Source organism: Rhagoletis zephyria, unplaced genomic scaffold (genome assembly GCF_001687245.7).
Source record: "Rhagoletis zephyria isolate East Lansing unplaced genomic scaffold, Rhagoletis_zephyria_1.1 Rzeph_scaffold_13705, whole genome shotgun sequence".
In the NCBI taxonomy this organism is placed as follows: Eukaryota; Metazoa; Arthropoda; class Insecta; order Diptera; family Tephritidae; genus Rhagoletis; species Rhagoletis zephyria.
Genome location: NW_016170776.1, coordinates 1 through 14,924, shown reverse-complemented (window position 1 = coordinate 14,924; position 14,924 = coordinate 1). Strand labels below are relative to the sequence as shown.

General features: G+C 35.2%; 2 protein-coding genes across 3 annotated transcripts; one reads left to right on the top strand and one right to left on the bottom strand.

Moving 5' to 3' along the window:
* The first annotated feature begins 9,804 nt into the window (after nt 1–9,804).
* ValRS-m (Valyl-tRNA synthetase, mitochondrial) lies at nt 9,805–13,710 on the top strand. Of its 2 annotated transcripts, XM_017634554.1 has the most exons (8): nt 9,806–10,057; nt 10,117–10,556; nt 10,617–11,882; nt 11,950–12,075; nt 12,292–12,615; nt 12,681–13,137; nt 13,198–13,376; nt 13,436–13,710. In XM_017634554.1, the coding sequence occupies exons 1-8, from the start codon at nt 9,952–9,954 to the stop codon at nt 13,484–13,486; spliced, it is 2,949 nt and encodes a 982-aa protein (XP_017490043.1). In that variant the 5' UTR covers nt 9,806–9,951; the 3' UTR covers nt 13,487–13,710. The 2 variants fall into 2 exon arrangements, with proteins under 2 accessions (XP_017490045.1, XP_017490043.1); XM_017634556.1 differs by lacking the exon at nt 11,950–12,075 and having other exon boundaries at nt 9,805–10,057; nt 12,166–12,615.
* Nucleotides 13,711–13,715: 5 nt separating this feature from the next.
* Nucleotides 13,716–14,918, bottom strand: LOC108378268 (uncharacterized; the record flags this gene model as incomplete). The annotated part of the gene is made up of 3 exons (XM_017634557.1): nt 13,716–14,520; nt 14,580–14,667; nt 14,748–14,918. Coding segments are annotated over 3 exons (1,046 nt in total), but the record flags the coding sequence as incomplete, so codon positions are not given.
* Between the last annotated feature and the right edge of the window lie 6 nt (nt 14,919–14,924).

Below are 14,924 nucleotides of genomic sequence, written 5' to 3'. Positions count from 1 at the left end.
GAACCCCTGACCCAAAGCTAGCAAACTAAGTATAAATTCACTTTTCATCGTGATTATGGCGTTGGTAATGCAAATGAGCTTGAATCTCGGTTTGACTAAAAAAAAATGAAGTTTTAGCGAGGGGGTGTCTATGTAGAGGTGTATAGGAAAGCAATATACTAAGTAAAAATACAAACATACATACGATGTATGCAGGTACATTAAGATGACCCACAAAAAAATGTTTGGCGCTTTCACAAGCGAATCATAAACTCTGGTGTTGTGGTAGCGAGCGGCACTACTAACCTCCCTAGGTCGGTTTTTCCATCAATTGCTGTCGCCAAGCTCAACTAAATGTAGGCCCAGGAAACGAGCTGTTTCGACGTGGTTGGAACAGAGGGACAGCGGATCATAAATTCTAGTCGATTTTCCCTAACAACCCCTAGCTGGCTGCCAACGGTAAATATTGGCTTACTTTGGGGTCAATTTTGATTTGCAGATATAACTTTCATTTTCGGGATATAGGTTCTTTGGGGCAATAGAAATATTATCGTCTACAATTTTTCCATAAGTTCAAAAAATATTGAGCATTTTAATGCAAAAAATTGTTGAAAAGATTAGCAAATTTTTTTTATTTCCGAAATTCTCGAAAACCGCTCGAATGATTTTGTTTTCGTTTTCTTTGATCAAAAACTCAAGATTTTTCGTTTCATTTGGTATATGGGAAGTATTGGTTGATATCTTCTAAGTATATTTATTTGATTCAAATATATGGGCATAAATAATTCACCATACAAAATCACTTCGTCATCATTTTGCAAACACGTGCATGCGCTCGAAGTGAGAGAGGGAGACAAAAAGTATGTGTGTGTAGGTATTTCGGCTTTTGAATAACAGGTGGCGCAATATTTATGAAAGGCAAATGTGAAGGGGAATATGTAGATGAAGAATATGATAAACATAAAAGTAGAAACAGATAAATATAAAGAAAAATATGAGGATGAGGATACCGATAAAAGTAAAGATGAAGATAGAGGAAGAAATATTAAAATAAAGGTAATTATAGAGAAAAGGATATAGACAGACTCAATCTGGAGACTATTTCAGGATTTTAGAGATTTTCGGAATTCTCGGTACTTATCGATATAATAATCGATATTTTATCGGTTTTGTTATCGATATTTCTTATCGATTTCGTTATTTATATTTTAATCGTTTTTTTATCGATTTTTTATAGATTTTGTTATCGATATTTTTATCGACTTTGTTATCGATTTTGTTATCGATTTTGCCGTCGATTTTTTTATCGATTTCGCTATCGATATTATCGATATTTTCATCGATTTTGTTATCGATTTTGCTTTCGATATTTTTATCGCTTTTGTTATCGATATTTTTTTCTTAGTGTGTGCTTTCGTTTTTGACTTGGATGTGCTCTTAACCATACCATGTATTCAACGTTTAAATTTAGCGCAATAAGCGAAAATGAATTTTAAAGGAGAAGAGTAGTACCAAATGGCGCCCTATGTAGAAATGGGCAAAGAAAAATTGTTGTTTTCATAATATAACCTCAACTTCGGCACCCAAAAATTTACAATAAACGGTGTGTTTCACTCAAGTTTTTGTTGAACTGTGTAATAGAGGCACACTTATCGAAAAATGTATCGAAGCTTTTCAAGAATGCTCCAACGTTTCTGAAGTAAGACAATTTTTAATGTAAGCTCGTTTTTTAGAAACTTGAACGCGATCCACCTTCGAATGATACTGAATTGAGACAAAATATTTTCGTCGAAGCCATAAAACAGACCAAATTTTATGACTTGCCTAGAGAAGTTGAACTAAATTTTCTTTGTATGAAGTTTGAGGCAGTTTACTAACTGTGAGCTGCATTCTAATCTAATTCGAGTTAGAGCTCTGTTACAGTTACTACACTATATATACGAATACGCCAATATTTCCGAAATATATGTACATACATATACACATTTGTGGGTAGGTATAGGAACTTGTGTTCTTGTGCTGATACTAAGTAGCCAATGTTCAACGTAGTCGTTCTGTTAGCCTACTACCAAATCAAATGCGTCGCTCTTAATATATATGTATGTATGCAGACGGCAGGAAAAACGTTGAATCGCCGCCAGCAATGAGAGTGTTGGCTGCAAATGTGGTGGTCCCAATATATATGTATATGTATGTAAGTATATGGGTATGTAAACTTTTTGCGTGAGAGCTGACTTAATAAATTAAAAGTTTTATTCGATTTTCTTAAACCATGTGCAACAGACAGCGTATTACTATAAGAAGTGTATGCATATACATACATACATATGTATGAATGCATTTACTAAATAAATCTTTGTGATAAAACTCTAAATAAAATACATATATGGTAGAATATACTTTTAATATTTTCGGTTGTTAAAATGTCCAAGATAAGAGATTTAAACAACGGTAGCCACATAGTATAATGTAAAACTAATATTTACATACAAGTTTTTACGCATACATACATACATACATTCATTCATCGTACTTGAAATAATTAAAATCCTCAAAGTAAAGTGCAAAAAGTCCCAAAACGTACATACATACGTTTTGTGTATTCATACATACATACATTCATATTTGCTTATATAAGATGCAAATACATACATACATACAGACACCTGCAAGTACATAACATTCGTTTCCCACCGAAATTAGGGCAAGTTCGGATATCCGTATAAATTTTATAAGCTGCACTTCGTAAACCGGTAGACACAGAACGAAAATGTTTAACGTAGCCGGTTTACAAACTCTGGAGCAAATGGTGCATGTAATCATAAAAATGTTGTTTTAAGTTAAAAGTACATTGACATACGTATGTATACTATATACAGTTGCGTGCAACTAATTAACAACGACGCTTACTCGAATACAAACAGACAGAGTTTTAAGACCTTGTCTACAACGTCTTAGTAAATAGATACTATACACATTTAAAATACATATGTACATAGCCGTGGTCCAAAAATGCGTGTGAAAAATTAAAGTCGGAATTTTAGGATTGTTCTACACCGACAACAAATATACCCCTACTATTTTATTTTGAGATCAAAAATATTTCGGGAGTGCTCAAAGCGCTCAAAATTTTTCATGTATTTTTTACATACATATGTATGGGGAAAAAACAACTTTTCATGAATGGCTTGAACAAAAATATTGTCGATCGGAAAACTCTGCTTCTCCTTAGGAGATTCCCAGTACTAATACCCAATTGTTTCTTTAACCATTTTTTCATGGTAACTATATTTTATAGGTCCGCCAAAACCCCTAGAAAATGCAATGGGGGGGCCAATAAAAAATCTTTAGTATTACAAAATGGTTAAGCAACTGGATACTCATGTTGGATGTCTCCTGAAGAAACCTAGAGTTTTCCGATCCAAAAATATTGACTTTCAAGAATTCTATACCATTTCTACGAAAATTATTTTTTTCCCCCATATAAAATACATAGTACATGGAAAACTTTGAGCGCTTTGAGCACTCTCTAAATATATTTTGATTCCAAAATAAAAAAATAGGGGTATACTTTTATTCGGGATAAAATAATCCTAGGGGGTGGCGGCTTTAAAATTCCGACTTTACTGTTTTCGGGCCACGCTAATGTACATACATATGTACATATATGCTAACTTAAAAGCTTAACAGGGCAATTCCCGCTAAGATAGTTGCAAGTTTTTAGTAAGACAATTTAAAGATAGTAGGCAAGATAGTTTGAAAGATTTTGTTTATTCTGGCACGAAAGTCTTAGAAAAATTAATCTAAATTTTAGAAACTTTTTTTTTGTATATATTTACATACATTTACTTAGTATTTTATTCATATTAATTTTAATAATCTTTTAATTTTTAGTTGTATTGTTTTAAAAATAAAATATTCTTTTTTTATTTGATTTGATTTTTAAGAACCCAAATCTTTTATATTTTTTTATTTTTTAATTCATTTAATTTTGGAAACTTATCATATTTTATATATCACAGATTTTTTAATTGAACTTAACTTTTGAACTTATTTTATTTTTAAATTTTCTTTTATTTTTCTTTATTATTTTGTTTAGTTTTCTTATTTAAATAAATTTTTTGATTATGTAGTTTTTAAAAGAAAAACATTTGTATCATTTCACCTAATTTTTAGAAAATTATTTTATTAGTTTCTTTTCTTAATTTATTTTTTTAAATCAATTCTCTTTCCAATTTTAGTTTATATTGATTTATAGTTTTCTTTTTCTACATATTTGGTGCAATCTTATTACATTTTTTTTATCAGAAAACAGTAAAACTTTCCAATCGCTGAGAGCCAAGAAAGAGCAAAAGTGTGAAATTTTCATTTTTTTTTTTAATTATCTAAAAAATTTTACACTTGAGTTTATATCGTTTTTACGGGAGAATGTACTGTATTTAAATTAATTGAAAGACAATAAAACTGATATAAACAAAAAAAGCATTGTCCCCATTCAAGTGCATTAAAGGGTCGGAAAGGCACCTATGCACCAGTGATGTTCGGTAAAATCACAAGCTGAATCCCACACTCCAGAAAGAGTTAGTACTACAGTCGGAAAATTTAATCCTAACAAACAAAATCTCTACAGAGTCAAGGTTTTAGAAAGAATATGTGTTTTAGATTTTACTAATTTCGTATCGATTGATTGTACAGGTCTCGGAGAAGAGAGGAGCGCATTTCATAAAGACATGAATGGAAAGCCTCGCATAAAAAAAAACAGAAAACTTTGAACAATTTGAGCCGCTACAACAAAACCAACAATTTGAGCAACCTGAAAAATAAAAAAAATAAAAAAATTTTATATATGATTTTTTTTTTGACTACCCTTACGTACATATGTATGTATGTATCTATCTATTATCCTGATTTATTTTAATTAAAACCTCCTAAACATTATGCATAAATAAAATGTTATATAACACATCAGGGATGGGCGTTTTTGAATGAATTATTCATTCAAAAAAAAAATATTAAATTTATTCATTGTATGCTTGAATTACGAATAAATGTGTATTCTTCATTCATGTAATTCCGAATAACGAATAGTTTTATATATATTATTCAGTTATACTTTCTTGATCATCGTACCAGGTCAAGGGTCAAGGGATGGCGGAAACTCGTTCTAAAATTTATTCGTTATTCGAAATTTATTCTTCATCCGAAATGACTTGGATGATGAATAAAATTTTATTCGTTATTTGAAATTACTTGAATGCATATTTATTCTTTTTTTATTCAATTAATGAGGCGCCCAAGTTTTTTTCAGGTGTATTTTTTCTTAAACTATGCATAAAAAAGACACATGGAGAGAAGAAACAACAGCAAGAAAAAGTTCAGAACTAGAACGATGAATCCGCCTTGAAAGGACTCAAAATGGAGGAAATTAGCCTATGGTTGCAGAAGATATGGAATAAATTAACCGACGAAGACTTGCGCACAGCTGATAACACAAATAAAAGTTAAAATTTAGAAACTAATTAATAAAATTAAACCAAAATTTGTGGAAGATTAACAATAAAATACTTTTTTCGCAAAATCTATAAAGGAGCCATTTATTAAAAAAAAAAAAACTGTGCGGCAGTTATTATTTTATACCCTGTATTTAAAATGTAGCTTATGAGTTTAATTAGCAGGATAAATGAAAAACTTTCGGGTTTTACACAACGTTTCAGAAATATAAAACAGAAATAAACGCGCAACTGTAACGTTAAAAAAAATGTTGACCATATGTACTATGTATATACATATTTTTCGAAATAACGACTTATTTGAAGCAAGATAACGTAAATCATTTGCGACACAGAAGGATAGAAAATAAAATTATTATCTGATACTTAAACTATGACTTTGAAAGTTTACGGAAGATGCAAATTACTTTTAAAATTAAATTGATTTAATTAAGTAACTGCTTCCAGGACTGTTCTAAGGGTGTCAAATGTTATATTTTTAAGGCATCAGCTAAAACTTTGTTGCGAGTGCAAATGAGAGCCAAAAACGGAATATTTCTCTTGTGAGTACATATAAAACTTATAAGCATAATACTAATTTTATTTTAGTTTATGTGTCTGTTAATCACTACGAAATTCGGCAGAGTAGACATTCTTATATTCAAGCCCATATCGAATTTCATGCTCTCCAAATGCTTACAAAGTAAATAGTAAAAAAAAACAACACGTGCGAAATTTCGCTTTCGCTCACTTTCTCATACAAACATGCCTTAATTTTCCTACATTGCTGCTACATAGTACTAGATTTCCCGTATATCTTCTTAAGCTCAGTGAACACCCAATTACACTAGGTACACACGTCTGTACACCCCCATATATATGTAGGTACGTTCATAGAACACTCGACGGCAGTCAAAACTGCAAGCAACGTAAAATGAACAACATCCATGTAACCAAAACGTACTCCCATACAATATTTTATTCTCTTCTATTGCTCTCTTCAGTGTAATCCCGTCACCCCTTGCAATCCAGCGCTTTAGGTGTATTTATGGGCATAGGTATATATGAATGAACATGTATGCCTGTTGTGCAACACCGTCAAACAGTAGATGATTACTCGAATCTCTCCGCTCTTCTTAAAATAAGCACAGTAATCCAGTAAACTACCAACCCAATGACACCAAACAGAGATGGAACAGTTCGCGTGTCTCGTGGAAAATTTACTCGGATGTTCGTGTGCTGATTATCCAGCAACTCTTTAGAAACCAGTATCACATTGAAATGACTCCATCAACACTTGACTTATACACTTGTTCTAAGTAAGTAATAGATACTTTGATACATATGTATATACATATGTACCTAAGTACATACATATGTATTTATGTATATATCTTTTGTAAGTATGTATGTAAATGCATACATATATATACAATTTAAAGAAGCTTCTCCCATCAAAAGCGTAAACCATTTGGTAAGTATACCCAGAAACAGTCTTACAGATAATTTACATATGCACATAAGTACATATTCAAGTACATGTCTATCGACAATCCTTTCTGTCTAGCTTTTATTAAATCTTATTTTTGTATTTGAATATTTTATAAAAAAAAAAGAGTTCGTTTGGTAATAAAAACCCCTAGTAGTTAACGGAATAGGTATTATTACATTTTATTCGATGGAATTAAAAGAAAAAATACCTTTATCTGTAGAGATTACATTTAATAAAAATTGACAAAACGGGAAACGATAATGAGAAACGGAAAAGATTATGAAATACGTACATAAACAGCTGAATGGAGTAACTTCATTCTTTGGAACATTAATGAAGTGGAAATCAAGTGCAAGTAGGTTGTTTGCGAGCTTTCAGTGATTCAAGAACAGATATTTGACCAACGCAGCCGCTATTTCCGAAAAATAAAGCCCTGTTATACAGTTTTTTTCCAATAAGTTTTTAACAAGTATTAATCAAAGTAATTGCAATAATACTAACTTGTGGAGGAACTCCTTCTGTCTTTTGTTTAGAGGTTTCAGAATGCTATGGCAATAGCCTCGGTGAGGTTGCCTTTAGTTGAATATTGCAGATTTGTTGGATTTTGACTATTTTCCATACATACGATAAATCTTGGCAAGAATTCGCTAAGAGCAGCTGATCTTCCCAAGTAGATTGAAGGTTGCAATTTTAAATGTAAAAGTACAAAGTATTAGTGCGTGTCTTCTAATTGGGGTAGGCTGTAGAGGTGTAAATGTGCATAGTCTAGAAAAATTCTGTGAAGTGAAATATGTATGTATCTCGCTTGTTCTAATAATGACGGGATGAGGAAATCTATACGATTAAGTGAACTTATTTTTATCAGTGAAGGCACCAAATGAATGGTTGGATGTCTTTCGTCTCTGGGTTCTTTTTTTAGATATCTCAGTGCACTCTTTGTCCTACACTGCAGGATGCCTTATAATTTATTATACAAAATAGCATAAATCAATTTACTTTTCCAATTCCCATTTATATTTTACATCCCACTTTTAGCACATATCCCGGAAGCCAGAACCATCGATATGCTGCTTTTCACACATTTCAACTCCCAACCAACAACACTTTTAATGTACCTACGGAAATGGTAGGCGAACCACAGCAAAGAAGAACGTTAGCAAAAACAACAATCACGCCGACTTACGCCACCAGCTTGACATAGTGACCTAATTCGAGATTCGATTACTGGTTTTCTTGGACAACATTTTCTTCATGACGGCTTCGGTTCTATATGTAATCGTGAAAATTTTAATAGTCGTACTGCAAAATGTATGACTTTACACATTTCCTTAAACGTTTTTTTATTAAATAATATACCCGGTTAAAAAGAAAATCACAAAATTGCGAAACAAATCAGCAAATTCTTGCATGTGACCACTTACCGTCGAGTTTTGTAGGTATAGAAATTCTTTCCGCTGCTGTTGGAAAATTTACGAAATTGTCTAGTTGACAATCTTTTATAAGAAAAGTTCTTCAATAAATCCTGGGATGCACAATTTTTTCTTTTCTATTTTACTGAAAAATCACAATTAATTATAACTGGAGCAGCAAGTTATGTTATGATCTCGTATCGTACGCTTTTGCTTTCTGCTTTCTGCTTTTACCTTTTTTCTGTTCCTTTATTATAGACATTTGATAATAGCAGCGATGCCACTCTTAGCAAATTTCTCAAGAAAATGTGATTGTGCTGCCAATGTCAATCATGGTAAATCAAATCAAGCATTGCGCAATTCAAGAATCAGCTGTTAAAGCGATTCGAAATTTTGTTGTTGAATTCAGCAATAGCAACAATTACTTAGATAACTGTTCTTAAGTTTAGACGTTAATATACTTCCAGTTATATCCATGAACAAAATACACAAGATCACGCGGGAAGGAAAGAACGAAAAAAGTTATTTTCTAGCTGCCGAAATCTCGACGCCATCATTGTTGTAAGAAGTAAACAACGAAGAGAACGGAGAAAACCGCGAAATTGTTGAACGCATGAAAAATCATTTTTATTATGCAAATTCTCGTAAAAATCATGCCGTTGTGTTAAATTATTCTTTATCTTATGTGTACACACGTTGTCACAAGCGAAAATGAAGAAAATAGCAGTAAAAAGCCACCACCAAATTGTAGACAACGAAGAAATGTAAATAAACGGCTAATGTCAAAATCGTTAAACTTTTTTCCTTAATGCGATTCTAACGGGCTACTCTCCTGCCCGCGTGATCTTGTCTTTTTGGTTCATGAGTTATATCGCTGTTGTTGCGTACATCGCAGTCCGTTATTTCGTAGAAATCTGGGCAACTGCTATCTCTGACTCCAATTAGCTACGAACCTAACATAACAGTTGAATTATATGTACGTTTGGTGCGATTCGGAATCTCTTATTGAGTTTGCGTAGATATCTTTCCTCACGGCAGTCGGGTCTACGTAACTGTAATGAAGCTCCCACGGCATTGGAGTCACGTAACCGGGACCCCCCATACTACGTTTATGCGTAGGCCAATATGGTTTACCATGAACAAAGAATTTGGTTTACCAGAAGAAAGAGTGAATTCTGCTGCATAAACGTAGTATCAGATTCAAATGTGGTCAATGACTATCACTTCACATCATTCCCCAAAAACTGTTTGGATAATTTGCATGCTGTTACATGCACAACTATTTTAATTTTTCAAAATGATAAGTCAAATCTAAAGCCCACATTTGTATGACCTCGATTTTACATTCGGCACAAAATAAAGGTTTACAAGAAATATAATACATTCTTATTTCGTTTTAAATGCCTTTCTAACTAAAAATTTTTGCCCAAGACTAAAGTAACTGCACAGGTGTTTCACCGCGTGCCCATTGTTCCGTAACGGTTACGTAATTGCTATTATGCACCCTGTAAATCAGCTGATTTTCGACATTTGTTTGTGTTTTATATGTTTTTTTTTCCTAATCTTCATTTGAGAATGGAAAATGCAATCAAATCTTAAAATTTCACGTGTTACAAGCAAAGGATTGCATTTATTAAGCTGCCGATATAAACACAAGTTTTCGCTTCGCCAGAAGCATTCAATCGCAGGTAGTGCCGTCGAAATTCTCATTAATAAATTAAGTTTTGAAAGAAGCGTTTTGTTTTAGCGGTTCCAACTTTAGCGCCGGGCTATGATCCGCGCGCTGTGGAAAAGGATAAATATGTACATAGAAAGGCACGGGAAGCTTGTGGTGGTAAACACGGATCATACCGCATGCTGCTACCGCCACCAAATGTAACAGGAATCCTGCATTTAGGCCATGCGCTAAATGCCACTTTGCAAGACGTTATATGCAGACAGCACCGTCAAATGGGTTATGAAGTTGAATGGATACCGGGCACAGATCACGCAGGTATAGCAACGCAAGTGATTGTGGAGAAAAGTTTGCTGAAGGAACGTGGGATAACACGGCATCAACTTGGGCGCATTCCATTTCTGCTGGAAGTTTGGAAGTGGAAGCGAAAAAAAGGTGATGGAATTATTGATGACCTACGAAAGCTGGGATGCACGCTCGATTGGGATAGCGAATATTTTACTATGGATGAGGTAAGATGGATATACCCTAAACGATTTTTGTTATATAATACGCACAAAATTTGTTTTCAGCGACAATCGCGCGCAGTCGATATGGCGTTTATACGGCTCTTCGAAGAAGGTCTGATTCAACGTCAAAAATCATTGGTCAATTGGTCATGTGCCTTAGAATCGGCTATCTCCGACATCGAAGTGGACTTATTGGAATTAAAGGGACCCACTGCATTAGCTGTGCCAGGTCATGAAAAGAGTATCGAGTTTGGTCGTATTTATGATATTAAATATCATTTATGCGATTCAGATGAAGAAATAGTAGTATCTACAACACGTCCTGAAACCTTGCTGGGCGATGTAGCTGTGGCAGTACATCCTCAGGATCCGAGGTATGAAAAGTATCGTAACCGAGAACAAGTATTCCTTAATCACCCTTTTCGCAAGGAGCCCATTCCTTTGATTTTCGATGTAAATGTTGACCAAGACTTTGGCACTGGTGCTGTGAAACTCACGCCCGCCCATGACCGTGCTGATTACGAAGTAGCACAAGTTCATCTGTTGGAACCTATACAAGTTTTTACAGAGCAAGGCAAAATCACAGATAGATTTGAAGAATTCAAGGGATTGCTGAGATTCGATGCACGTCAGCAGATTTTGGATGCACTCTCAAATCTCCAATTACTCGATGTTGTTAAGCCGCATTCAATGGTATTGCCAATTTGTTCACGCACAAAAGATGTAGTCGAATATATGCTGCGTCCACAATGGTTTCTACACTGCAAACCATTGGCGGATGCAGCAATGTCAGAAGTACGAAGTGGCCGGCTAAAGATTCAACCAGAAAACTATGAAATTGATTGGTTCCGATGGCTTGGAGCTTGTCGTGATTGGTGCATTTCACGCCAGTTATGGTGGGGACACCAAATTCCTGCTTACTTGGCTACGGATGTTGATGGCAACACTTGTTGGGTAGCAGCGCTTAATGAAGATGAAGCAAGAAAGAGAGCGAAGACAGTACTCAATGCAGAAGTTAGCAGCGTTGAACGAGATCCGGATGTGTTGGACACATGGTTTTCATCATCGTTGCTGCCCTTCTCCGTCTTTAATTGGCCATCATCTGAGTACAAGATGCGTTATCCCTTGGATTTAATGGCGACAGGACATGACATCCTATTTTTCTGGGTGGCTCGAATGGTAATGCTCGGCGTAAAATTAACAGGGCAGGCGCCCTTTAAAAAAGTGGTTCTAAATGGCATTGTATGTGATGCGCATGGCCGAAAAATGTCGAAAAGTCTTGGCAATGTGGTTACCCCACAACAAGTAATACAAGGTGCAAGTCTGGAGGTAATTTTAACAAATTTGGTTATAAATATAGTATATATTTAGAAAAATTTCATTATTTCTATTTTAGTCTTTGGAAGCAGATCTGCAAGGATCGCATGACGCTGGCTTACTTAGCACAGAGGAATTGAATAAATCACTTAAAGGCTTGCAAAAAATGTTTCCTAAAGGCATACAACAATGTGGCACAGACGCANAAGTAATACAAGGTGCAAGTCTGGAGGTAATTTTAACAAATTTGGTTATAGGTTCTATATTTAGAAAAATTTCATTATTTCTATTTTAGTCTTTGGAAGCAGATCTGCAAGGATCGCATGACGCTGGCTTACTTAGCGCAGAGGAATTGAATAAATCACTTAAAGGCTTGCAAAAGATGTTTCCTAAAGGCATACAACAATGTGGCACAGACGCGCTTCGTTTTACACTCTGCAGTCATAACATAAAAAATCATTTTATTAATTTTGACGTAGCCGAGTGCTATACGAATAAACTGTTCCTTAACAAAATTTGGCAAGCAACACGCTACACACTTGGAGCTGCCGAAAAGTTGAATTTATCACTGTCCGAAATTGAGACTTTGGAAAATTGTACGCTAGGCAAGTGGGATCGTTGGATACTCAGTCGATTGTCGGACACTTTAACAACGGTTGCTCAAAGCATTGACCAATATGACCTTCATATGGCAACGTCCGCGATAAAGCAATTCTTTTATAATAGCTTGTGTGATGTTTATCTGGTAAGAATCGTTAATTGAATTTTAAAAATAATTTTCAATTATTAACGCAATATTTTCCAACGCAGGAAACCACAAAACCGGCTATCAGTAAAGGAACGGCCAATGGTTACATCAATTGTGCAACGCTCGCGACATGTCTTAGTTGGGGTCTCCAGTCGATGTCCGTGTTTACGCCTTTCATTGCCGAAGAGCTGCTGCAATACTTGCCACGTGGCATACATCTGCAAATAAGTAGATATTTTGACGCCGACATAGAGGCGGAGATAGATGTGATATTGGCTATTTGCCAAGCCATAAGGCAGCTGAAAAGCCAAAACAAAATATCAAGAAAACACGAACCATGTGCTCACATATTTGCTCCCGACAAAAAAAGTGCTGCAGACTTGCAGTTACATTTGAAGGAAATGAGAGCGCTAACATTGACGAAACAAGTAGTTGTGGAATTTCTAACTCCGGCTGAATTGAAAGAGCGCAGGCAGCATTTTCAATTTTTTTCCACTGCCGGACATTACTGCTCCTTCGGTAGATAATTTATGAATTTAATGAAATGTTCTTTCTAATGTGTATTTTCAATGTCTTTAGGGCTGCAAGTGAATGCTATTTATGAGAAAACACGTCAAGAACAATCACCCATTAGTGATTTGAACCACAAGAAACTGGCACGGCTTCAAACCGAACTTGAACGCTATCGCATGAGAATCAATGATGAAGGCTTCCAGCGTTCAGCGAGTGAACAGGTGCAGAAACGACATAATCAAAAGGTACGTTTCTTTAAATTCCAATGAAGGAAATATGAAATAAAAATCTTTCTTTAATGCAGATTCAACAACTGGAACTGGAAATAAAAAATATAAAAAATTTGGGCGGTTGAATGTGTATTGTGAAAATTAGAAACGCATAACGTTTTGTTAAGTTAAATTTGTTGTTTTTACCTTAATATATACAAACGTTAACATATTCGCACATATAGGTATCTAGGAAATATTGAATCGAATGATATTAGAGGGCAAGCAGGCAAGCGTTGTTCAAAATTCCGCCTCTATTTTCATATGTGTATGTACATATTATTAAATAATATAATTTATCATTATGCCATTCATTTAAATTTAAATTGTATGCTAGACTACAGGACAAGCGTTCTGTGAATAGGATAGAAAAAACCCGCGATTCGACATATCCAAATCCTCATTTGCGTTCGTCACAGTATAAAGCACAAATGGTTTCGTTGCACTTGTTGTATCCACTAATCCCAGTCCACAGAAACGATCGCTAGCCAATGCGACATTATCTTGGGTAGGATTCGGTATAATAATAAAATCAGTTGTGCAATCCTGACTTTGTACAGTCGCAGTGCCAAGCAATGATGGATCGACAACAGCTACATCATTAGTCATCGTGAAGGAGTATGCATCTGAACTCACTTGACTCCAAGTTATTGAGCACATACCTGCGCCCATGCGTACGCAAATACCATATTGTTGATTGGCTATTTGTCGTGTGCCTGGCACACCAATTGAATTTGTCAGCGAATTAGCGGCGGAGTCATAATTGAAGCTTGATACTGTGCCACTTGTATCCATGTAGTATTGCAGGCAACCCGAAGGTGCTTGTGTGGCAGAAGCGCATGCGATTTGTGCAATTTGTAGTTGCCATTGGCGATTAAAGGTGTAGCTATCGGATGTGGCCACAGAGATGGTAATCGGTGATTCACCATTGAAATCGACATAAACATGTTGTCCGCTATTCTCACCACAAATAGTGGGTACACGTGAAGCGCCACCCGTTATAGTTAGGGTATCCGTCAGACAGAAACCATCGCCACTCGGTGGTGCTATAGTCAACGATAGGAAATCGATGCGAAGCTGGCAGATATTCGCATCACATGGTGAGACAACAATTGAGCAGCTGTTAAAAGAGTGGGAGTGAGTACTGCTATGTAGGAGTTAATTGGCTTTGTAGCTTACCGACCGCCACCGCCATATGTGCCGGGGTAACCCGAGTTGTAAAAATAGGTATTGTTGTAACTTGTGCTGGAGCCACAGCCCAGTTGGTCTATAATATATTTAATAAGAGGAATAGAAAATACATATGTTGTAAATGTTTTTTAGCATACAATTAAGCTATGTACTTACATATGCAACACACGGCTTGAGTCGTAACCGTAGTACAGGTACCAGCTGCCACACCACCATTATCACTACATTCGCCTCGTACCACACATGTGCCGGACAATTGATTGGCGCCGGTGCAGACATCGTTGGCAAAACGTCCAATCGTATAAAATGGAAACCCTGTAATTAATGGGAATG

What these genes read in the sequence shown, in the direction of transcription:
- ValRS-m (XM_017634556.1), top strand. Translation starts at nt 9,952, where the DNA reads ATGCAATCAAATCTTAAAATTTCACGTGTTACAAGCAAAGGATTGCAT. An exon ending in TACAAGGTGCAAGTCTGGAG is followed by an intron (nt 11,883 to 12,165) that starts GTAATTTTAACA and finishes TTTCTATTTTAG; the next exon opens with TCTTTGGAAGCAGATCTGCA. An exon ending in CGGACATTACTGCTCCTTCG is followed by an intron (nt 13,138 to 13,197) that starts GTAGATAATTTA and finishes CAATGTCTTTAG; the next exon opens with GGCTGCAAGTGAATGCTATT.